General features: G+C 33.9%; 1 protein-coding gene across 1 annotated transcript in view; it reads left to right on the forward strand.

Annotated features, from left to right (window-relative positions):
* Window positions 1-7,890: 7,890 nt before the first annotated feature.
* LOC132734795 (neprilysin-1-like) overlaps window positions 7,891-26,557 on the forward strand; it is a 32,816-nt gene continuing 14,149 nt past the window's right edge. Inside the window, exons 1-8 of the mRNA XM_060721649.1 lie at window positions 7,891-8,208; window positions 10,104-10,157; window positions 12,411-12,572; window positions 17,324-17,407; window positions 21,124-21,329; window positions 21,898-22,077; window positions 25,687-25,773; window positions 26,393-26,517. Coding sequence (XP_060577632.1) covers window positions 8,193-8,208; window positions 10,104-10,157; window positions 12,411-12,572; window positions 17,324-17,407; window positions 21,124-21,329; window positions 21,898-22,077; window positions 25,687-25,773; window positions 26,393-26,517 — 914 coding nt within the window. The 5' untranslated portion in view covers window positions 7,891-8,192. The remainder of the gene's footprint in view (window positions 8,209-10,103; window positions 10,158-12,410; window positions 12,573-17,323; window positions 17,408-21,123; window positions 21,330-21,897; window positions 22,078-25,686; window positions 25,774-26,392; window positions 26,518-26,557) is intronic.

Here is a 26,557-nt window from a genome sequence, read left to right on the forward strand (position 1 = left end):
TTTCAGAGGTCTCAGAATTTATAACAGGTCTTAACTCCCATTTTTCTTGGGGACAAAGAAAATAATGTACTGTAAAAACCTTGATTTTGTTGATTTAATGGAACCATTTCTAAAGCATCTTTTTCTATTAAAGAAGAATTTCTTTTGAAATTATAGGAATATCTTTTTGGGGAACGACAGTATGTCGAACACGCCATAAATGCAGGAATTTTCTCGAATTCTAGTTTGTAACCTTCTCTGATTACTGAAATTACCATTGATCTGTGGTTATCTTTCAACATTGAAACAAAAAATCTGAGACGACCCCAACAGGTTATCTGGGGTTCTAGACAAAGAATTTTTCTTACCTGGTATTGTTTCTTTGGGATACGAAAAAGTAGGTATAAGCACAAGTGCTTCTTCTAGGTTTTTCACACTTTGAGACTTGAAATCTTTTCTGTCTATTTTCTTTATTTCCACTTAATGGAAAAGTCTACTGTTAGATACATTGTATGGAAAAAGACTGTCTTTGCCCTCAGTGTTATGGCTGTACTTTAGCCTTCTTAAAAATTGACCTTTCATATGAAGTCTCAGGTTTCCTTTTCTGCCTTTCAAAAAAATTCTGGAACTAAGTCTGTTAACTGGTTCTTTTTGTTCTTTCCCTATTTTTTAATTTAGGACTGCAGACCCGAACCAAACACAACCATCTGCCGTAAGAGGCAAATACATAACTTTTGACTGAATGTCTTTCAATGTATTTAAACCCGAATCTGATACTGCAGCCTTCCTACGGGAAAGATGATGAAAACGCCCCTGATCTTCCCGCTTGATCCAAGGCTTTTGACGACATTTCAAAAATATCTCTTACAGTTTGAACTGCTTTGTCCATATTTGGTTCTTTTTCCTTAAGAGTAGACAATAAGCTACCTAAACTCTTTTGACTATAAGAAATAGCAATAATGTTCAACCTAGACGCTAATTGTCCTTGGTAAATTTAGTGTTTCAATTGACTTTAATGGTTTTGAGTGCACAATTGTCTGCTTTTACCCCATGCTTTTGTCATTTTTGCACCATGTCGTTTTTGTAGCATAGGTTCCAATAATTCAATCCAATCCAGGAACCCCTAGAAATTCTACACTTTTCTCGTGCACAGGAAAGCAAGATTTATATTCTTCTTTATAAGCCGAAATACGCTCCGGATTTTGTGCTCTCCATGATTTATTAAGTATAGACACTTGTAAATCATCTAAAAAATTAAACCACTAGAAGCACCATCATGTTGTGAACTATCTGAGCCAAAATAAATCTTGTAACATAATAGGAGTTTCTGGATTTAAATACCCCTGAAAAGCATCATTACGAGGTGCTGAACTGTCAGAAATAGATGAATGAATTGAGGCAACATCATCACAAAGACCAAAACTGTCAAGTCTCTCTTGATCTCTAGGATGCAAGGACAAAATATCATCTGTAACAGCATCATCATTAATGTTCATACATCTACGAGGTCTGTGAGCCAAAGTGCTACTACCCTCATCAACAGCCCCCAGCTGGGCTGAACCCACTGTGTGCTGTCCCATATTATCAACAGTTCTCAGCAGGGCTGAACCCTCTGTATACTGTGACTTAGATTTTAAAGCTTCTAAAGACTGAAAAAGTTTTTCAAAACCAGAGTCAAACTTACGTTCCATATCCGAAACTCTTTTATCCAAATCCTTGACACTGCATTTTGGACCACTTGACGAAGCACGTGGTTTAGTGTTCGATTTCGAATGAACCGATTTCACCGAAGTCGAAGATTTGTCACTTTTTTCGTTATCAATAAAACTGTCATCCTTATCAATAGCGGCCCGAACCGCTGCTTCAGCCATAATAAACAAAAAACAAATAAATAAAAGTCCAACAAAAGAAACTATATCGCTGAAACAAGCGAGCATAAGTGAAACGTCCGATTGTTTTCACGCTAAAAGTAAAACTGAGGGGCGCATGCTTTTACCGGTCCTATGGACGCTTGCTTTTTAGTTTACGCATGCGCCTCGGCGAGTCCGATTGTAAACAAAGGGAAGTAAATCCTACATGTATATTTATGACTGGTAAATTTAACGAGTGAAATAAAATTGTGGGGCCTTGAATGGTAGCCTGCATTTTCAAGTACCTTCACAGCCTCAATCAAACCGAGTGTGCATAATTGTCAATTTTATCATTTTGGGCACTGTTTATAGGGAATCTTTTTTTTTTCAATTTCAAGTCTTAATCCTTGGTACAAACAAACTTTTACAGTTACAACTTAATAATTGAGCCGCGTCATGACAAAACCAACATAATGTGTTAGCGACCAGCATGGATCCAGACCAGCCTGCGCATCCTCGCAGTCTGATCAGGATCCTTGCTGTTCGCTTACAGACCCTATAACAAGTAAAGAAACTGACAGCGAACAGCATGGATCCTGATCAGACTGCGCGGATGCGCAGGCTGATCTGGATCCATCCTGGTCCCAAACCCATTATAGTGGTTTTGTCATGATGCGGCTCATATTATAATTATATAAAATAATTGCTACTCATTGATTACTCTTTAGTGAAAAGTAACTAAGTGTAATATGAAGCTATAATGGTAAAAGTTTGATTGTACCACCAGATTAAATAGGATAAACCCATGTTTGCAGAGTTCTGGAAAATATTTATTCAGATTTATATCTACTCTTATCTAGATGAAATTAAGAGTTTCTTGCAACATAAACAACATGGTCAATACTTGTAACACATAATTTAGTCAAATATTTCTTTTCTAAACAAGTATCTTTCTAACCATTATATTAATGGCATAAAAATTGTTTAAAGAAAACATTTCTTTGATCAAAATTATAATACCCATCATCATGATAAAAGGCTTTCTCAAGATACATTTTTTTTATTTTGTTGGTTATTAATCGCTTTTGAGAGTTCTTAAAATGCAGTAGGGGATTATTTGGACATTTAATCAAATACAATAATGATAGGAAATTACCATGCACAGTGAGCATCAATAATGCAGTTATATGGCTTTCAGCATGTGATACAACTTGATTTATATCGGAAACAGAACCATTTATGGTTATTATTTCAAACAAGTGTGCTCATTTTATTAGTGCATGAAATGCAGTAATTATGGTTTGTTAATTGAAATTATCGATATTGCAGATAATAATTGCGATTTTTATTTCTTGCCTTAAAACTCGGGCGGGATTTTGCCGGCTGTGTTAGTTCTGTAAGAAGAGTTATGTCTTAATTGATCAGTTTGTTTTGCTTGATTTTAGGTCACCCTGGCACTGTTAAGGTTATATGAGCAGCTTGACTAGTAGGGGAAGACCTCAGATGGCCATTTCAATGTGCATAATATCAGGCATTAGCAGTCACCTAAGTAGAACCACCAACCTTTTGTACACTAGCTTGATAGCTTCCTTAACAGAAAAAATCCAAAATTACTTATGGGATTTGAACCCAAAGCTGTGTGAGGCCAGTGATCTTTACCGCTAGGCTTTGGTACTTACAAATATGTAATAGTATTGGCAATTATGTAATGGTATTGGTACTGGCAAACATGTAACAGTTCTTAAAATAAAACAGTACTTGTACTAGCAATTATGTAACAGTACTGGTTCCAGCAAACATATACAACTGGCAAATATGCAACAGAGTACTGGTTCTGGCAAAATGAAACACTACTGATACTGGCAAACATAATACAACTGGCAAAAATGTAACACTATTGGTTCTGGCAAAATGTAACAGTACTGGTTCCAGCAAACATATACAATTGGCAAAAAATGCAACAGAGTTCTGGTTCTGGCAAATATGTAACACTACTGATACAGGCAAACATAATACAACTGGCAAAAAAATGTACTAGTAAATGTTCTGACAAATATTGAACAGTACTCACATATCAGCAAATATAAAACAGTACTGGTAACGAATCCAGATACTATTGCTGTAATGATGATAATCTGTCTGTAAATGATTCAAATTAGGAAAAACAAACATTTAACCCTCTAGCATAAACAAAACAGGGAGAAATTTAGCGGAAGTTTGATTATTTCCTTTCAAAATGTTTACAAAAAAAAATTTATTGATGAGAGAGCATTAATCTTTTAGGATTCCACTTGAAGAATGATTGTTTCAAGAAAAAGATGATGGATTTTAAACCACACTTTTATTGAGATTGTCAGTTTTAACTTTTTGTTAGTTTTTCAGAGGAAATTTCATAATTTCACTACGTTATATTTTTAAGATTTTTTCCCCTTAAAACAGCATGGTTCCAGAGAGCAGATTTGGACAAGTGTTGTTTTGTTGTTGTTTTTCACTGTGATATTTTTTCCTCATCTATTTAGGATTAGTTTATATCTTAATTGGTCCACTGAAATGTGAAATTTCTTAGATGTATAACTTTATAGGTAAATTAAGGAAAAAAAAGTAGTTGCGTTAACAATTTGTGACTTTGTGAAATGATTGAAAGCTCTTCAGATAAATAATTGACACAAATTTTGATAAATGGGGAAAAGAGAAATTTCCAGCAAAAAATGTTAATGAATCACTTTACAGGAAGCCAAACATAATTTAGAACCTCCATTTCAAAGACTATTTTCAGGAAGAAAACAGAATCTACATGGGATGTGGGTTCAAGCCCCACAGGGTTTTTAGCTCACCTGTCACAAAGTGACAGGGTGAGCTTTTGTGATCGCTTTTCGTCCGGCGTCCGTCCGGCGTCCGTCCGTCCGTAAACTTTTACTTTAAATGACATCTCCTCATAAACCACTAAGCCAATTTCATCCAAACTTCACAGGAATGTTCCTTTGGTGGTCACCTTTAAAAATTGTTCAAAGAATTTAATTCCATGCAGAACTCTGGTTGCCATGGCAACCGAAAGAAAAAACTTTAAATATCTTCTTTGAAAAAACCGTAAGAGCTAGAGCTTAGATATTTGGCATGAAACATCTTCTAGTGAGTGTCTACCAAGTTTGTTCAAATAAAAGCCCTGGGGTCAAAATTGGCCCGCCCCGGGGGGGGTCATTGATTTTCCCTATGTACATATAGTAAAAACTTAAAAAATCTTCTTTTAAAGAACCAAAAGAGCTACAGCTGAGATATTTAGCATGAAACATGTTCTAATGGGTGTCTACCAAGTTTGTTCAAATAAAAGCCCTGGGGTCAAAATTGGCCCCGCCCCAGGGGGTCATTGATTTTTCCCTATATGCATATTGTAAAAACTTAAAAAATCTTCTTTTAAAGAACTCAAAGAGCTATGGCTAAAATATTTAGCATCTAACATGTTCTAATAGGTGTCTACCAAGTTTGTTCAAATAAAAGCCCTGGGGCCAAAATTGGCCCCGCCCCGGGGGGTCATTGATTTTCCCTATATGCATATAGTAAAAACTTAAAAAATCTTCTTTTAAAGAACCAAAAGAGTTAAAGCTAAGATATTTAGCATGAAACATGTTCTAATAAGTGTCTACTAAGTTTGCTCAAATAAAAGCCCTTGGGTCAAAATTGGCCCCGCCCCGGGGGCCATTGATTTTCCCTATATGCATATAGTAAAAACTTAAAAAATCTTCTTTTAAAAAACCATAAGAGCTAGAGCTTAGATATTTGGCATGAAACATCTTCTAGTGAGTGTCTACCAAGTTTGTTCAAATAAAAGCCCTGGGGTCAAAATTGGCCCCGCCCCGGGGGGTCATTGATTATCCCTATATTCATATGGTAAAAACTTAAAAATCTTCTTTTAAAGAACTCAAAGAGCTATGGCTAAGATATTTAGCATCAAACATGTTCTAATAAGTGTCTACCAAGTTTGTTCAAATAAAAGCCTTGGGGTCAAAATTGGCCCCGCCCCAGGGGGGTCATTGATTTTCCCTATATGCATATAGTAAAAACTTAAAACATCTTCTTTTAAAGAACCAAAAGAGCTAGAGCTAAGATTTTTAGCATGAAACATGTTCTAATAAGTGTCTACCAAGTTTGTTCAAATAAAAGCCCTGGGAATAAAATTGGCCCCGCCCCGGGGGGTCATTGATTTTCCCTATATGCATATAGTAAAATCTTAAGAGATCTTCTTTTAAAGAACCAAAAGAGCTAGAGCTAAGATATTTAGCATGAAACATGTTCTAATGGGTGTCTACCAAGTTTGTTCAAATAAAAGCCCTGGGGTCAAAATTGGCCCCGCCCCAGGGGGTCATTGATTTTCCCTATATGCATATAGTAAAAACTTAAAAAATCTTCTTTTAAAGAACTTTAAGAGCTATGGCTAAGATATTGAGCATCAAACATGTTCTAATAGGTGTCTACCAAGTTTGTTCAAATAAAAGCCCTGGGGTCAAAATTGGCCCCGCCCCGGGGGGTCATTGATTTTCCCTATATACATATGGTAAAAACTTAAAAAATCTTCTTTTAAAGAACCAAAAGAGCTACAGCTAAGATATTTAGCATGAAACATATTCTAATAAGTGTCTACCAAGTTTGTTCAAATAAAAGCCCTGGGGTCAAAATTGGCACCGCCCCGGGGGATCATTGATTTTCCCTATATGCATATAGTAAAAACTTAAAAATCTTCTTTTAAAGAACTCAAAGAGCTATGGCTAAGATATTTAGCATCAAACATGTTCTAATAGGTGTCTACCAAGTTTGTTCAAATAAAAGCCCTGGGGTCAAAATTGGGCACCGCCCCGGGGGTCATTGATTTTCCTTATATGTGTATAGCAAAAAACTTAAAAAATCTTCTTTTGAAAAAACCAAATAGCTAGAGTTAAGATATTAAGCATGAAACATCTTTTAGTGAGTGTCTACAAAGTTTGTTCAAATAAAAGACCTGGGGTCAAAATTGGCCCCGCCCCGGGGGTCATTGATTTTCTTTATATGTGTATAGCAAAAACCTAAAAATCTTCTTTGAAAAAACCCAAATAGCTAGAGTTTAGATATTAAGCATGAAACATCTTCTAGTAAGTGTCTACAAAGTTTGTTCAAATAAAAGCCCTGGGGTCAAAACTGGTCCGGCCCAAGGGGTGTCATTGTTTTTAACTATATGTGTATAGTAAAAACTTTAAAAAAAATCTTCTTTCAAAAAGCCCAATGAGCTAGAGCTTAGATGTTTAGCATGAAACATCTTCTTATTGGTGTCTACCGAGTTTGTGCAAATAAAAGCCCTTGGGTTAAATTGGCCCTGCAAAGTTGGGGGGGGGGTTGGGGGCCTATATACAGGTGAGCGACCTCAGGGCCATCATGGCCCTCTTGTTTTTAATTGTCATGACCCTCTCGTTGGTGTCGGCATTGGTTAACATTTTCCGTTATGGTCCATTTTCTTAGTAACTGTAAAAGTTATTTACTTCAAACTTGGTTTACGTGTTTATTGTCATAAAACTATGTCAGATCAGTGACAAAAGTGACATAATGAATTATCCTGATATGATTGACCTTTAATTGACCTTGACTGTCAAGGTCAAATTATTTAAATTTGCTTAAATTGTCATAGCTTTGTTATTTTTTTATGGATTTGATTCCTTCTGGGACAAATGAGCACATATGACAAAACTGACAACATGTCCTTGACCTTTGAATGATCTTATACTCTTTATTATAATATTCTTTCTCTGATAGGGTTGACTAGAAGTTACAAAAAGTTGAGTGTGGCCCTAGCTAGGGGGTGGTCTTGTAAGTGCATAGGTTGTATTTATCCTTGAACATATTTAACCTTTTGAAAAATTCTTAAGTCAAGTAGGGCATTTGACCATGACCTTTATAATTATGATCTTGACTTTATTGCAAAATTGTAACATCTGCTTCAATTGGCCATAGCATTGATATTAATGGTTGGATTTGATTTATACATTAACAACATTTAGCATATAACAGTCATGTTGAGTAAATCAAGTATGACCTTGACCTTGTATCATTAAGTCAATCTTTTATTCCCTTTCAGATCCACCTGTAATACGTTCAACCAGTTATTTACCTCAGGGCAGTGAGTTTACCAGTAGTCAGCCATTCATTACTCTAGTCTGTAATGTGTCTTCTGTAACCTTTGACCCTAAGCATGACCTTGACCCAGTTTTCTGGTGGACGTTGCCAAGTAACAGAAATGTGAGTGGAAACAGTATTATTTTAGACAAGAGTAAAGGTGAAGGGAAATATACATGTTACTTGAGAAGGACGATAAAGGGGAAATATGTTGTTACCAGTACATCGATGGTCATCATGTCAGGTAAGTGTAGCGTATTTTATTTTAATTTTTCTTGTGTGGTATTTAAGTCACCTTTTGTAAGCTCTGAGATCAAAAATCCCACCTGTCCCCTTGTTATTTAAGAGAACTCAATGCAGGACAAGTAGAAAAATGTTGTCTACAGATTGGATTTAGAAGCTACTCGTCCTGCAGGACGAGTGACTCTGAAAAAGATTTTTAGATGCCTGAAGCTTATTAGAAAAGAGCATCATTTGAGGTGGTACAAAATGCATTTGACATAGTTATTAATGGCCTCCAGTCACCCACTTAATGACAACAATCCTTGTATATTGACAGGTTTTCTGTATAAAATAGTAGATAGAGGTGGTCTTTATTTACAGGTTCAAGTGTAAACTCAGAATGGTTCTCATTACAGTGAAACACACCTATGAATGGTTTTATTTAAAACTCCCACACTCTCTTATATGATATGCTAATTATTGTTTACTTTCACCATGATCAAGAAAATTAAAACCACCTTGTGAATATTTTATGGCAAAATGTAAATTATTTCAACACGAGTATTTTATTTTAAAATGAATTTCTGCTAAATAACTTGTTGATGCATTGAAATTTGCAATTTTATTTTCATATTAAATTTCTCAGCAGGTGTACCAAAATAGAATGCATGGTAACAATTTCACCTTTTAAATGTGCATCTTTTTGTGTACCGTATATATAACAAGATTTATGAAGCTTACACCCTGTATCAAGATTTCAATAAAATTATTCAGAATTTATGTGATGTTTACAAATACTGTAATATACTGTAAAATAGTTGTCACTTCTTTCATAATTTGTGAATATATATCAGCTGTTTTTGTAAGTGTATTAATAGAGTAACATACCTCTGTGTTTTGTATACAGAATTTGTTTAGGCACTTTATTAAAAGTTTATTACAAGAGTTACAGCCCTTTGTTTCATATATTCAGAAATAGTTAAAGGGACTCCACTGTGGTTTAAAAGTCTAAAAACATAGCATTTGAATTTCTTACATAAATGAGCTAGGGCACTTTAAACAGAAATATATGCAAAGATAGTTAAGAAATATACTTTGAAATAAATTGAAAATCATATTTTTATGCTTTTCTTAGCCTGATTTGAGTGAAAAGCGTTTAAACGCTTTTCATTTTGGTCATTTTTTTTACAATTTGAATAATTATTCTGGAAAAACAAAGTGCTCAAATGATCTGAAATTTTACACAAAAATTTGTGGTCTAAACCTACATCAAATCGTACTTTATCTGGAAAAAATATTTACAGTCTCATCATGTCAGAAAACCTCAGTGGAGTCCCTTTAAACCCTTTATTATAAGCTTATAACAATAAGTACATCCCTTTGTTTTATATATATACAGAATTTGTTAAAGCTGCTCATTATAAGTTTATAACAAGAGTAATATCCCTTCCTTTCCTGTATGTAGAAGAAGTTACAGCCCTTTATCTTAAATTTGAAACAAGACTTACATCCATTTATTTGAATTCATTGAAAGAGTTACAGCCCTTGTGTTTTAAGTGCATGAGGGGTAGCAACCCATTTCAATAATTGTCTTTAGAATTGGCACTTGTATTGTATTTTAGAATTTGAAAAGACATGGTACTTCATTTAAAGCTGCTTTCTATTTTTGCAATAGTCTTCAGTAACTTTATCTAAGCTCTGAAATTGGAGTACACATAAAAACATGCAAGAAAATTTTCCCGTATTTAGAATCCAAAACATCTTCTATAATAAGATTAATTATCTGCTACTTTTCAAATTTCTCTTTGTGTTGGTAAAAACTTCTTGATATAAGAGATAAGATAATTTATTTAGAAATATTTCTTTGGTTTATTATTAGAATCGTGATGGATTTACTGAACAATTTTATATTTTCAGGGAACGAGACAAAGACAACAGATATTTGTATGACAGGAAATTGTATTCAAACAGGTAATGTTACAATGACGACATTTGAACAGCTGATGTACAGCTGTTTCAAAGATTGAATTGTATAATGATTAAAACACTCATCATGTACAGCTAGGTACAGTAAGAATAATGGTTAAGTAAGCTTATATGATGATTGTGTACAGCTGAAGTAATGAATATAAGGCTAGAATAAAGCTAGAGTAATGAGTGTGTACATATACAGTTAATATAGACTTATGATTGTGTACAGCTACTGCATTGAATGTTAACAGCTAGAGTACTGTACAACTAGAGTAATGATTGTGTACAGCTTAAGTACTAACTGTTTACAGCTAGAGTACTGTCTATGTACAGCTAGAGTTATGACTGTGTACAGCTAGAGTAATGACTGTGTATAGCTAGACAATGACAACATTTAAACAGCTGTTGTAATGATTGTGTACTACTTAAGAACTGACTGTATACAGCTAGAGAACTGTCTGTTCAGATAGAGTACAGACTGTGTACAGCTAGAGTACGGACTGTGTACAGCTAGAGTACTGGCTGTGTACAGCTAGAGTACTGATTGTGTATAGCTAGAGCACTGATTGTGTACAACAAGAGTAAAGATTGTGTACAGCTAGTGTAATGACTGTGTACAGCTAGAGTACTGACTGTGTACAGCTAGAGTACTGATTGTGTACAGCTAGAGTACTGATTGTGTACAGCTACGGTACGGATTGTGTACAGATAGAGTACTGATTGTGTACAGATAGAGTACTGACTGTGTACAGATAGAGTACTGACTGTGTACAGCTAGAGTACTGCTGTGTACAGATAGAGTGTTGATTGTGTACAGCTAGAGAAATTACTGTGTACAGCTAGAGTGTTGATTGTGTACAGCTAGAGTATTGACTGTGTACAGCTAGAGTACTGACTGTGTACAGCTAGGGTTTTGACTGTGTACAGCTAGAGTACTGACTGTGTACAGCTAGAGTACTGATTGTGTACAGATAGAGTACTGACTGTGTACAGATAGAGTACTGACTGTGTACAGATAGAGTAATGACTGTGTACAGCTAGAGTAATGACTGTGTACAGCTAGAGTACTGCTGTGTACAGCTAGAGTGTTGATTGTGTACAGCTAGAGAAATAACTGTGTACAGCTAGAGTGTTGATTGTGTACAGCTAGAGTATTGACTGTGTACAGCTAGAGTACTGACTGTGTACAGCTAGAGTTTTGACTGTGAACAGCTAGAGTATTGACTGTGTACAGCTAGAGTACTGACTGTGTACAGCTAGAGTGTTGATTGTGTACAGCTAGAGTACTGACTTTGTACAGCTAGAGTACTGACTGTTTACAGGTAGAGTGTTGATTGTGTACAGCTAGAGTACTGACTGTGTACAGCTAGAGTATTGACTGTGTACAGCTAGAGTACTGACTGTGTACAGCTAGAGTGTTTGATTGTGTACAGCTAGAGTACTGACTTTGTACAGCTAGAGTACTAACTGTTTACAGGTAGAGTGTTGATTGTGTACAGCTAGAGTACTGACTGTGTACAGCTATAGTACTGACTGTTTACAGCTAGAGTACTGACTGTGTACAGCTAGAGTATTGACTGTGTACAGCTAGAGTACTGACTGTGTACAGGTAGAGTGTTGATTGTGTACAGCTAGAGTACTGACTGTGTACAGCTAGAGTACTGACTGTGTACTGCTATAGTAATGACTGTGTACAGCTAGAGTAGTGACTGTAGAGCAAGAGTAGTGATTGTGTATATCTAGAGTAATGATTGTGTACAGCTTGAGAACTGATTGTGTACAAATAGAGTAAAGAATGTGTACAACAAGAGTTATGATTGTGTACAGCTAGAGTAATAATTGTGTAAAGAAAGAGTGCCAATTGTGTATTGGTTGTGTACTAATTGTGTACAGGTAATAAAATGATTGCTTATAACAAGAGAAATGATTGTGTAAAGATAGTATAATTATTGTGTACAGGTGATTGGTCAAGTAATGATCTGTGTTCAGCAACATAAATAACTATTGCACTGTTTATAAATGTTTGTTTTCTTTTGGTGCACTGTTTATTTGCAGTGAATCTATTGCATGTACTTTGAGAACTGATTGTGTACTGATTGTGCACAGTCAGTTGATAATCTGTTTGTGTACAAAGGAGTATAGCTGCTGCTTCACATCTCATTTATCTCATGTAATTATATTATCATGCTTGTGTTAGTGTGTAAATGAATTATTCTATAAATAATGAAATGTTATGTTGTTTGTTTTTTTCAGCTGCTCATATTTTGGGCTCAATGGACTCTTCTGTAGACCCGTGCAACAACTTCTTTCAATACGCTTGTGGTAATTGGAACAAGAAAAACTTTATACCGGAAGATCGCACGAGTTACAACACATTTGAGAAACTTTATGATGAGCTGCAATTAACTCTTCGAGGTGAGATAAATGTTCACACATGGTAGCAAATAGAAATGTTTTCTTTGATTCATATGTAAGATATTAATCCACAAACTTCTGGAACGGAAATTGTTAAGCCTTGCATTTGCCGCCAGTATAGAGTAAGGCCAGGCAGCATGTCTGGCCAGTCTTACCAGGCTCTTTGATGTTGACTGACAGAAAATGAGCCGCGTCATGACAAAACCAACATAGTGCGTTTGCGACCAGCATGGATCCAGATCAGCCTGCGCATCCGCACAGTCTGATCAGGATCCATGCTGTTCGTTATCAGTTTCTCTACTTGTTATAGGGTTTGTAAGCAAACAGCATGGATCCTGATCAGACTGCGCAGGCTGGTCTGGATCCATGCTGGTCGCAAACGCACTATGTTGGTTTTGTCATGACACGGCTCAAATCTTCATCTTGATATCCCTAAAAATGATAATGGACAGAATGTCAAAAAATTCAGCAATTAAGGGTTAAAGTCATATATTAAGGATGTATGTCTTTAAAAGAATTGTGATTTTGAAATCACATCAATATCTTTGTGAATTTCTTACTGTGGTCATATTTTTTTCTTTGAAGTCTTTGAAGTTTCGTTGATTATCAGAAATATTATTCATAAACTAATGGGTGATAAGTTAATCACTGGAATATAAAATGATCAATGGATATGCATAATTTAGCCTACATTTATAATTACAGAACTTGAAATATTTTCCACTGATGTAGAAACATTAGTAATGATAATTATATATTAATAATACTGCATGTTTAATGTCAGTTTTCATTGGATAATCTTGTTAATTAGCTCATTTGTTTTGAAGAAAAAGTATAGCTGTTATGATTGTGGTGTGGTGTTGATGGAAAAACTTGAACGTAGCCCATTATTAAAAATATTTAAAAGTTGTCAACATGAAACTTGAAATACCAGGGGCGTACCTAACTATACCCCAATACCCACGGGCATCTAAAAAGAAAAGTTTCGAAAAAATAAAATATCAAAATGAAATCATTAATTTGGGCGTAATTTGTTCAACATATTCGTAGCTGCTAATTGATTCTATAGGTGTACTTAGGAAGTTACTTATTCGAATATGCTTTAATAATCAAGAAATCAATTATAAGAAAAGGGAGTAAGCACATAATTATGAGCAAATTGAAATAAAACAATTGCTTGGGTATATCAAGAGGAAGCCATGTAAGAGAGAATTATTCTATTGTTGTGTCAGTTTCGAATCCGAGAAATCAATGTTTATAAGGGGGTATGGTTTGAATTATCTTTAGAATTTCAGTTCATACCACCCTATGCGAAAGATGAGACTTTGAAACTCAGAAAACAAAATATACGGCCTTTCAACAGGAATTAGGAGTGACTTACACAATGTAAAAATATGATATAAAAAATTTCTTTGGAATTTTCTTTTTTTTTTCAAATTGAGTTAAGCTTTAAAGAATCAATGTTATAATGCTAATAAACTTCGTCAAAATCAAAATAATGATAAAAAATTGTTATATTACGATCATTTTTTCAGAAGAATCAAAATCAGTGAAAACTAAACATTTATTTCATGTTTTACATCTAGATCTATATGCAAAATTAAGATCTTGTCTGCAACTTTGAGTTTGCGGAGTTAGCTGTATGGAATTTACCTTGTAGCTATAAGTCAGTATATTATTTGTTAATTTAGTAACATTTGTTCATCTTTTATTCATTTCAAATTATGTAGAATAGTTTGGGCCCTATGAATCAGATCTTTGCCAGCATCTGTCGTTACAAACCGAACTCAACTTCTGTTTATTTGACCGTAAAAATGAATGTATTTTAAAAATGTATTTTCAAAATATATCACTACAGAATGATGTTTCTACTGTATTATTTTATTGTGTATAGAAAAAAGTTGCATACTTCTGCAAACAATGACATATATATATTCTTTATTATACATAGTCTCATCTATACATATTTAAAACATAGACAAGACCGCCTCCTAGGTCGAGGTGTTAGAATCGATGACTTCTAATCCAGTTACCTCTCTGGCGTGGGTTCGATCCTCGGGGAATGGTTTGGTAGTTTAGCGCAGAGGAAGGTAGTCTAGTACTGGTGTAACTCTCCAAGAACAATGGTTAGGAAACTACCATCCTATATGACTGAAATACTGTTGGGAAAAGGCGTAAAATGAAACAAAAAAAACAAACAAACAAAACATAGACAAATATACGAGAACAATGTATAGCCATATAAGACACGTCATGTCCCAATACTTTTATTTTCACCAACTTTAGATGACGAGTTGGCTGAGCATCCTTTTATGTATGTGAGGCATTAAACTTCATGATGAAATATGTTAGATATTTGGAATGGAAACTGAAAGAGTAGAGTTGAGAATAAAAACTGTTAAAGGTGAACCGCCTACATATTCATGTGCAAATATTAATGTCTAAACATGTAGACTAAACTTAAATAATGTTATTTTTCCTAATTCACAAATAAAATTATCGGCGACAATATTTGTTGTCTTCAACATTGACATAATACGCATTTAAAAATATTGTAAAAGACCTAAATGATCGTGCGATACTACATCTTAGCTGATTAAATACAATAACATATTGTTACACTAAAACATTAAAGCTGTTGTGTTTGTATTAAAGTCATACAGATCATTTTAAAGCAAATTTTCCCTTGATTGTATCTTAAGTTTTGATGAAACAAAAGAACAATAACAAAGACAAAACTTGTTAAACATTTTTATTACAATAGAGTGATACCTGGCAATGTTTTGTTTTTCTAATAGTAAATTAAAACATTGTCAGTGTTAGACTTTGTGAAATTTCTCTTACATTCAATGCATGTACTTGATGTTATTTTCATAACTATATAGATAATAAAGACAATAGAAGTACAATTAGCTTAGATGAATTTCTCTTACATTCAATGCTTGTACTTGATGTTATTTTCATAACTATATAGATAATAAAGACAATAGAAGTACAATTAGCTTAGATGTCCTCTAAAATCCATATTTTAGCACATCCAGCTATATTTTATATATATCTCTGGCGACCCTTCGGCTAAAGACCTGCACTCGGCGTACACTCAAAATCAGCCGAGGTACGCCCCTGAATACTTGCTTGGCAAGAAGTTGTAAGACAAGGGGTATAATTCTAAAAGCTATATTTTTAGCTCGACTATTCGATAAGAATTATTATATATCAAGTAGAGCTATTGTAGTCACCCGAGCGTCGGCGTCGGTGTAACCACTTATGTTAAAGTTTTTGTAATAGTTCAAATATTTTCAAAGTCAATTGACATATGGCTTTGAAACTTTGCACACTTGTTCACCATCATGACCCAAACCTGTAGACAGGAGGAGGTAACTATCAAGCATTTTGACAGAATAATGCCCCTTGTTCGACTTAGAATTTACGTTAAAGTTTTTGTAATAGTTCAAATATTTTCAAAGTCAATTGACATATGGCTTTGAAACTTTGCACACTTGTTCACCATCATGACCCCAACCTGTAGACAGGAGGAGGTAACTCTATCAAGTATTTTGACAGAATTATGCCCCTTGTTTGACTTAGAATTTACGTTAAAGTTTTTGTAATAGTTCCAATATTTTCAAAGTCCATTAACATATGGCTTTGAAACTTTGCACACTTGTTCACCATCATGACCCCAACCTGTAGACAGGTGGAGGTAACTCTATCAAGCATTTTGACAGAATTATGCCCCTTTTTCGACTTAGAATTTACGTTAAAGTTTTTGTAAGAGTTCAAATATTTTCAAAGTCCATTGACATATGGCTTTGAAACTTTGCACACTTGTTCACCATCATGACCCCAACCTGTAAACAGGAGGAGGTAACTGTATCAAGTATTTTTTTTTTACTATCAAGCACTAAGAATAGTCTAGTGTTGCTGTCCTACCGACAGCTCTTGTTTAAGTTTGCCCCTAGTTAAATTTAGACTTTTGTCAAAATTATTATTTTAACAGACAAGGAGTAAAGAATGCATCTAGTGCTCTTGTTTAATTTATTATAGTTACACTGCTGCTGTTAATTTATGAAGTGATTTTCTTTCTTCCTTTTTTTCCTCAAATAAAGGCATCATTTGTGCAGTACGTATTACAAATTCATTATAAAGATCATAATTATTATGTAAGCAACTTTTTTTATAAGTGGCCATATAATCTGTCAAAAATATATTATAAATAGTTATAATAATAGTAATAACAATTTATAATAGTGCATACATAAAATCTTGTTTTCATTAATTAATACCGAGGTTAGCCAAAATATTTTCCTGTTTTGGCGCCATATAACCTAAATTGTGTTGGTGTGCTGTAAAACCAAACAAAACAAACAAATAAAAACAAAAATTGAATAACAATTTGCAGCAGCTATATATGAGCTGCGTCACGACAAAACCAACATAGTGCGTTTGCTACCAGCATGGATCCAGACCAGCCTGCGCATCCAAGCAGTCTGATCAGGATCCATGCTGTTCACTATCAGTTTCTCTACTTGTAATAGAGTTGGTAAGCGAACAGCATGGATCCTGATCAGACTGCGCGGATGTGCAGGTTGGTCTGGATCCATGCTGGTCGCAAACGCATTACATTGGTTTTGTCATGACGTGGCTCATATAAATGAATAACAATAGTATCATGATTGTTGAATGAAATCAAAAATGCAAACAATGCAGTATTATAATAATAAAAAACTGGTATTCAAATTTTTTTTCAGCATTGTTAGAGGACACACCTAAAGATTATGACAGTAATGCTACATTAAAGGCCAAAGTTTTGTACCAGTCCTGCGTGAATGTTTGTAAGTATATATCAGTTACTATGGAAATATTCTTCTCAATGCTCATTGGCTAATCTAAATCATATTGGCCTATGGTTCATCTATGCTTTGAATTAACAATCTAATTTGTTGAATATTTATTTCATATGCACTGAAACTGACAATGGCTTGAAAGTCACACTAGATTTTGTTGAATATTTCATTTACTTTTGAATTCATCGAATACAATTCACATTTATTCAACTCTACACTTCCTTTAAAATTGTATTGTTGCAATCTTCATTTACTTTGAAATTTTTCATCTATTGAATTCTTCAATTGCTTTGAAATTTTTCATTTATTGAATTCTTCAATTGCTTTGAAATTCAGATTTGTTGAATTCTTCACTTACTAAAAATTTTTATTTGTTGGATACTTCATTTATATTGAAATATATTGAATTCTTCATTTTTTTGTTTGTTAGATACTTCATTAACTTTGAAATCTACATCTGTAAATTCTTCACTTACTTTGAAATTCATGGATGGCAGAATATTTTTACTTTCTGAGACCGTTCTTTTTACTTTCGAAATACTTTATGAAACCGTTCTTTTTACTTTCGAAATTAATACTTTCGTTTTTCTAACTTTGCCATGAAAGTAAGTCCAGGCAAGATAATATCTATTAGTTGGTGAAAGATAGAAAGGTCAATATAAAACATTCATGATAAATGGAGCAGTGGGGAAAATTAACTTAACATATGATATAATAATGTATAGTGAGTGCACAGTGAAATACTTTATGTCTGCTCTGTGGGTGAATAGCTTAAGTATCGGACACATTTCTGAGGCAACAAAAATTGACAAAAATTAATGTGGTGTTTAAGATAATATGGGTTTAGTGCAAAAAGGGTAGGAATCATATTTGAGTGGCGTCATGACAAAACCAACATAATGGGTTTGCGACCAGCATGGATCCAGACCAGCCTGCGCATCCACGCAGTCTGATCAGGATCCTTGCTGTTCGCTATCAGTTTCATGTCTTGTTATATGGTTCAAAATCGAACAGCATGGATCCTGATCAGACTGCTCAGATGCGCAGGCTGGTCTGGATCCATGCTGGTCGCAAACCCATTACTAGTATGTTGGTTTTCTCATGACACGGCTCATTTATTATTCCTAAAACTGCAAGCAGTGCCTGAATATACCCTTGCAACCAGTGGAGACTTAAATCAGCCGGCACATCTGTGCTGTCTGATCATGGTCTGCACTGTTTGCTATTCAGTCACTGTACATATTTTGAAATTTTCTATTATAAGAGATATATGGTTTTGTTCATATTTTGTTCATATTAAGCATGATAAGGGTTAAGTAAAAGATGAAATACAGCTGTGTATCAACATCATTCTTGTTGATCAACAACATCAATGAAACATTGCAGCAGCTGAATTCATTCATTGAGAAAATTGGAGAGACTCCTTTCATTTATTTACAAGCCATTGAAGTGTTTTTCACTGATTGTCTGTTGATAGAAAGTGTGTGGGGCTTCCTTTCATTGTGATGTATGTGATCTATGTGAAAGTATTGTCTCTCTAAAGCACTGGCTGTGTTGTGACAAATTACTGCAAGGTTATTGGGTATCTTTGTACTGACTGATGAGAAAATGTGCGAGACACATTAAAGAGGAATTGTTAAATAAAGCTTTATTCTCATAGTTATAGTGAATTTCTTTGAGAAATTCGGATTCTGTAAATTGACAATAAATAGAGGTAACCTTGACCTTGATAACCTCGACCTTGATATCCTTGATAACCTTGACCTTGTGACCTTGACCTTGCTGGCAGTATCTGAATTCACCCATGCGAACACTGCAGACCAAGATTAGCCAGCATGTCCGTGCCATGCTGTCTGATCATGGTCTGCACTGCTAGCTATTTAGTCAGTACATTTTACATATTTTGAAATTTCACCTAAAAGTAATAAATGGTTTTGTCCAGATTGACAGATGGACAAGTCCATTTAAAATGTTTAGTGAGGAAAGGGTTGAAAAAAAAGATAAATATATGAAGCTGCCACTGTTTTAAACAGAGGAATTATTTCAATCACTGAAGTATCATTAAGGGCCTGACTGTTGACATGTTTGTTAATAAATGTGTCTACAGCTTCAATTTAGCGTTATTAAGTGAATGGAAAACAAAACAGCCTGTGGTGATAAATATTTCAAGAAAATATATTTTTATTTGTTGTGATAATGTGTCCATATCAAGAAAAAATAATTATGTCTCTGTATGTGTTAATGTCGGACACAATGTCTTTTGCCATATGTCTGTGGTGTAAGCTTAATTCATCTTTATATTTAACATTAACACCTTCGAATTTTTGTGATGGACCAGTATGCAGCTTTGAATCTGATGTTTATTATTGTTACTTATGTATGTGTTAATATTCAGATTAATTATTTAAATGATTTATAACTTTCTACATGTTATTAATAACTTTCAACATGTATAAAGCTTTATTTCCTGAATTTTTATGCCCCAACATAGTGGGAGCATATAGCGTTGCACTTGTCCGTCTGTCTGTCCGTCCGTACATCCTTCCGTCCATACGTCCCGAAATCTTGTAAACGCATCTTCTCTTAAACCTGATGGCAGATTTTGCTTAAACTTACAGGGATGAACAACCTTAATGTGTAGATGGTAGTAAAGGAAGGAATTTTCGCTGCAACCAAATTTAACAGAATTATGGCCCTTTGTTGATTTTTTCACTATATACTATGTAGAAATTTTGTGAACGCAATTCCTCTTAAACCGGATGGCGGATATTGCTTAAACTTCCGGGGAAGAACTACCTTAATGTGTAGATGGTAGTAAAGGAAAGAATTTTTGCTGCGACCAAATTTAACAGAATTATGGCCCTTTGTTGATTTTTTCACTATATACCATATAGAAATTTTGTGAACACAACTCCTCTTAAACCTGATGGCAGATTTTGCTTAAACTTCCAGGGATGAACAACCTTAATGGGTAGATAGTAGTAAAGGAAGGAATTTTTGCTGCAACCAAATTTAACAGAATTATGGCCCTTTGTTGATTTTTTCACTATATACCATGTAAAAATTTTGTGAACGCAACTCCTCTTAAACCGGATGGCAGATTTTGCTTAAACTTCCAGGGATGAACAACCTTAATGTGTTGATGGTAGTTAAGGAAGGAATTTTTTTCTGCGACCAAAATTAATAGAATTATGGCCCTTTGTTGATTTTTAGTTTTCAACTTGTGGCACATGTAGTCTAAAAAATATTTGACCTAGAGTCATAAGATTGACTGAACAGTGGCGTGTGGGGGCATCTGTGTCCTATGGACACATTTCTAGTTTTTATAAAATCTATTAACAAAAAAATTAATTTTTTTCCATAATCCAATGGTCGATTCTCAAAAGTGTTGTAACAAAAAGATCTCTGTAAATCAACACATGGTTTTTTATGATTGTGTAATTAAAATAAAAATAATTATTGTTCCGGAACAAACTATTTATTATGGTGCTATTTTAAGTAGTGTTTTAACTGTTCTTCATTGATTTTGTGCATGGGCAATTCGCTTTTTTTCTTTTTTAAATATACTAACATATTTCTTTTATATACAGATATTTTTGAAGTATTATTTTTCAAAATTCAAACAATGATTTTTTTTTAGCAACTATATAGCTTTATACACTTTAAACATTTTACTCTTATGAAGCACCTTTCATTTCTTCCAGCACAAATAGAACAAGTAGGGGACAAACCATTGAGGGCATTGTTGGTAGAGTTGGGACGTTGGCCAGTGATAGATAAGAAGTGGTCAGCAAGGAAATTTATCCTGGAAGATGTGCTGGGGGATATGAGAGGGAAATATAATGCCCCGATTCTTCTAGATGTCTGGATAGGACCTGATGACAAAAACTCCTCCATCAATATCATGCAGGTATATTATGATATTTTAAAGGTCAAAATGATGACAGAAAAGGCCAATATATCACTCCTATTGATTTTTAGGTCAAGATCAAAGCTCAAGGTCGCTGTTGCCTCGACCATTTAAAGCTTGTCTGACTAATAAATAGGGAACGCTTTTGCCTACAGATCTAAGATTTTGTGTAAAGATTGAGGATAACAACTAGATAACCCCTATTTATTTAAGGTCAACAGGTCGAAGGTCATGGTCATTTTGCTGTGCCAATAAAAGTTTGTATGTCCAATAACTAGAGAATTCTTTGACTGATAGACCTAAGATTTGGTATGGAGGTTGGTCATGTTTTGGAGACGACCCTGTTGATTTTATATCAAAAGATCAAGGTCAAAGTGATACATCAAATAATTGTCTATTCAAGAACAAGTTAGAGTTGGTTCGTGAATATGTTATGTATTGAAATATGCAAAAGTATGTACAATATGCAACTGTGGCAGCAAATGAAGTTGGGACATATTCCTGTCCATAGCATTCATGCCCTATGGACACATTTCTAGTTACTACTATAGATTAATCATATTTACAGTTAGATGAGCCTGCCTTAGGTATGCCAAGCAGAGAGTATTATCTACATGATCCAGATTCTATAGATGTAAAAGCTTACCTCAGATACATGTGTGATGTGGCAGAATTGCTTGGTGCCAACCCTATAACAGTCAAAACTGAGATGGAGAAAGTGCTGCAGTTTGAAACTGTTATAGCCAATGTGAGTTAGTTTATTGACATGAGATTAAGTTTGTTTAATGAATTTTGATGACTTAATTTTTTTTGTGTAACTAAGAAAATACTAAATAGTCTGTAACAGTTTTGTAATATGTATAGTATTAAATTTTTATCCTGAAAAATATAGATATTGCATTTGTTTCTTGTTGGTTTTTCATTGATCTGTAAAAGGTTGAAATGTCAGCATGTTTTGGATAAATCTTTTTATAAATGAGTGATCAGGTTTTTCATTGATATATTTATAGATGAGTTGTCAGCAGAGTTTTTATTGATCTATTAATAGATGAGTTATCGGCCGATTTTTCATTGATCTATCAATAGATGAGTTATCGGCCGATTTTTCATTGATCTATCAATAGATGAGTTGTCAGCAGATTTTTCATCGATCTATTATTAGATGAGTTGTCAGCAGGTTTTTCATTTATCTATTAATAGATGAGTTGTCAGCCGATTTTTCATTTATCTTTTTATAGATGAGTTGTCAGCAGGTTTTTCATTTATCTATTAATAGATGAGTTGTCAGCCCATTTTTCATTTATCTTTTTATAGATGAGTTGACAGCAGGTTTTTCATTTATCTATTAATAGATGAGTTGTCAGCCCATTTTTCATTTATCTATTATTAGATGAGTTGTCAGCAGGTTTTTCATTTATCTATTAATAGATGAGTTGTCAGCTGATTTTTCATTGATCTTTTATTAGATGAGTTGTCAGCAGGTTTTTCATTTATCTATTAATAGATGAGTTGTCAGCCGATTTTTTATTTATCTATTAATAGATGAGTTGTCAGCAGATTTTTCATTGATCTATCAATAGATGAGTTGTCAGCAGGTTTTTCATTTATCTATTTATAGATGAGTTGTCAGCAGATTTTTCATTGATCTATTAATAGATGAGTTGTCAGCAGATTTTTCATTGATCTATCAATAAGATGAGTTGTCAGCAGGTTTTTCATTGATCTATTTGTAGATGAGTTGTCAGCAGATTTTTCATTGATCTACTAATAGATGAGTTGTCAGCAGATTTTTCATTGATCTATCAATAGATGAGTTGTCAGCAGGTTTTTCATTGATCTATTTGTAGATGAGCTGTCAGCAGATTTTTCATTGATCTATTTGTAGATGAGTTGTCAGCAGATTTTTCATTGATCTATTAAGAGATGAGTTGTCAGCAGATTTTTCATTGATCTATGTGTAGATGAGTTGTCAGCAGATTTTTCATTGATCTATTAATAGATGAGTTGTCAGCAGATTTTTCATGTAACTATTTGTAGATGAGTTGTCAGCAGGTTTTTCATTGATCTATCATAGATGAGTTGTCAGCAGATTTTTCATTGATCTATGTGTAGATGAGTTGTCAGCAGATTTTTCATTGATCTATTAATAGATGAGTTGTCAGCAGATTTTTCATTGATCTATTTGTAGATGAGTTGTCAGCAGGTTTTTCATTGATCTATTTGTAGATGAGCTGTCAGCAGATTTTTCATTGATCTATTTGTAGATGAGTTGTCAGCAGATTTTTCATTGATCTATTAATAGATGAGTTGTCAGCAGATTTTTCATTGATCTATTTGTAGATGAGTTGTCAGCAGGTTTTTCATTGATCTATTTGTAGATGAGCTGTCAGCAGATTTTTCATTGATCTATTTGTAGATGAGTTGTCAGCAGATTTTTCATTGATCTATTAATAGATGAGTTGTCAGCAGATTTTTCATTGATCTATGTGTAGATGAGTTGTCAGCAGATTTTTCATTGATCTATAAATAGATGAGTTGTCAGCAGATTTTTCATGTAACTATTTATAGATGAGTTGTCAGCAGATTTTTCATTGATCTATTAATAGATGAGTTGTCAGCAGATTTTTCATTGATCTATTTGTAGATGAGTTGTCAGCAGGTTTTTCATTGATCTATCAATAGATGAGTTGTCAGCAGTTTTTTCATTGATGTATTTGTAGATGAGTTGTCAGCAGATTTTTCATTGATCTATTAATAGATGAGTTGTCAGCAGGTTTTTCATTGATCTATTTGTAGATGAGTTGTCAGCAGATTTTTCATTGATCTATTTGTAGATGAGTTGTCAGCAGGTTTTTCATTGATCTATCAATAGATGAGTTGTCAGCAGGTTTTTCATTGATCTATTTGTAGATGAGTTGTCAGCAGATTTTTCATTGATCTATTAATAGATGAGTTGTCAGCTGATTTTTCATTTATCTCTTTATAGATGAGTTGTCAGCAGGTTTTTCATTTATCTATTAATAGATGAGTTGTCAGCCGATTTTTCATTTATCTATTAATATATGAGTTGTCAGCCAATTTTTCATTGATCTATATGTAGATGAGTTGTCAGCAGATTTTTCATTGATCTATTAATAGATGAGTTGTCAGCAGATTTTTCATTGATCTATTAATAGATGATTTTTGTCAGCAGGTTTTTCATTGATCTATCAATAGATGAGTTGTCAGCAGGTTTTTCATTGATCTATCAATAGATGAGTTGTCAGCAGGTTTTTCATTGATCTATCAATAGATGAGTTGTCAGCTGATTTTTCATTGATCTATTAATAGATGAGTTGTCAGCAGGTTTTTCATTGATCTATTTGTAGATGAGTTGTCAGCAGATTTTTCATTGATCTATTTGTAGATGAGTTGTCAGCAGGTTTTTCATTGATCTATCAATAGATGAGTTGTCAGCAGTTTTTTTCATTGATCTATCAATAGATGAGTTGTCAGCAGATTTTTCATTGATCTATTAATAGATGAGTTGTCAGCAGGTTTTTCATTGATCTATTTATAGATGTGTTGTCAGCAAAATTTTCATTAATTTATTTATAGATGAGTTGTCAGCAGGTTTTTCATTGATCTATTTGTAGATGTGTTGTCAGCAGGTTTTTCATTGATCTATTTGTAGATGAGTTGTCAGCAGATTTTTCATTGATCTATTAATAGATGAGTTGTCAGCTGATTTTTCATTTATCTCTTTATAGATGAGTTGTCAGCAGGTTTTTCATTTATCTATTAATAGATGAGTTGTCAGCCGATTTTTCATTTATCTATTAATATATGAGTTGTCAGCCGATTTTTCATTGATCTATATGTAGATGAGTTGTCAGCAGATTTTTCATTGATCTATTAATAGATGAGTTGTCAGCAGATTTTTCATTGATCTATTAATAGATGAGTTGTCAGCAGGTTTTTCATTGATCTATCAATAGATGAGTTGTCAGCAGGTTTTTCATTGATCTATCAATAGATGAGTTGTCAGCAGGTTTTTCATTGATCTATCAATAGATGAGTTGTCAGCAGATTTTTCATTGATCTATCAATAGATGAGTTGTCAGCAGGTTTTTCATTGATCTATCAATAGATGAGTTGTTAGGAGGTTTTTTATTGATCTATCAATAGATGAGTTGTCAGCAGGTTTTTCATTGATCTATCAATAGATGAGTTGTCAGCAGGTTTTTCATTGATCTATCAATAGATGAGTTGTCAGCAGGTTTTTCATTGATCCATCAATAGATGAGTTGTCAGGAGGTTTTTTATTGATCTATCAATAGATGAGTTGTCAGCAGGTTTTTCATTGTTCTATTTATAGATGAGTAAACCACAGAGTGAGAGACATGATACAGGTGCTAGATATAACAAAATGACCATAGGTCAGTTACAGACTGCTATTCCCAAGGTATTTATACATTATTCTTGTTACTGTAGCAACAGTGTGTTACTTAAGAAATGATATATTCCAAACAGTGATTTTATCGCTCACTATTTGGAGTTCTGATTCAAGGAATTATATCACCAGGGCTAGCTAGCCAGAGTGATATAATGATGTGCATCCGAACAACAAACAGTGCTGTTATCAAGCGTTAAAATCACCGATTTGGATATATTATTTCGATTCTAACATGATATCGAGAAACAAATGCTGCCATTCCTGATACAAAGCTAAATTGCACGATTTGTTTCCGTACTTATTTTCAGTGCGTCGCATTTTTAGTGTTTATCTCACGTGTATAATGATTACGTCACATTGTCTAAAAATAGAACATCAAACTGTGATTTTATAGCATAATAACACACACTTTCGGTTCTTCTATGTTCAATGGGGGAAAATGCAGTTCGTGTTAGAATGTGATATATTTAGCAACTTCTTTATAAAAAAATATATTATGACCTTAGTAGAGTTATATAGAATGTTGTGCACAATGTTTACATATCTTGTTACCAAAGGAATAGATGTACAACGTATTTAGCAACCAAGGTCATATTCCTAATAATTTGTATGATATTAATTCTTATAGTTTGATTGGCTGAGATATTTTAACCGGTTTTTACCTGTCACTGTTGACGGGTCAGAGGAGATAGTTGTGTTTGCACCAGATTTCCTCCGTGACATGGTCGACCTTGTGGAGCAGACGGATGAAAGGTCAGTGTCTTTTAATTTTTTTCCTGACCAGAAAAATATG

The sequence above is a fragment of the Ruditapes philippinarum genome, unplaced genomic scaffold, assembly GCF_026571515.1.
Source record: "Ruditapes philippinarum isolate M1 unplaced genomic scaffold, ASM2657151v2 ctg1067_1_1_1_1, whole genome shotgun sequence".
Taxonomy (NCBI): Eukaryota; Metazoa; Mollusca; class Bivalvia; order Venerida; family Veneridae; genus Ruditapes; species Ruditapes philippinarum.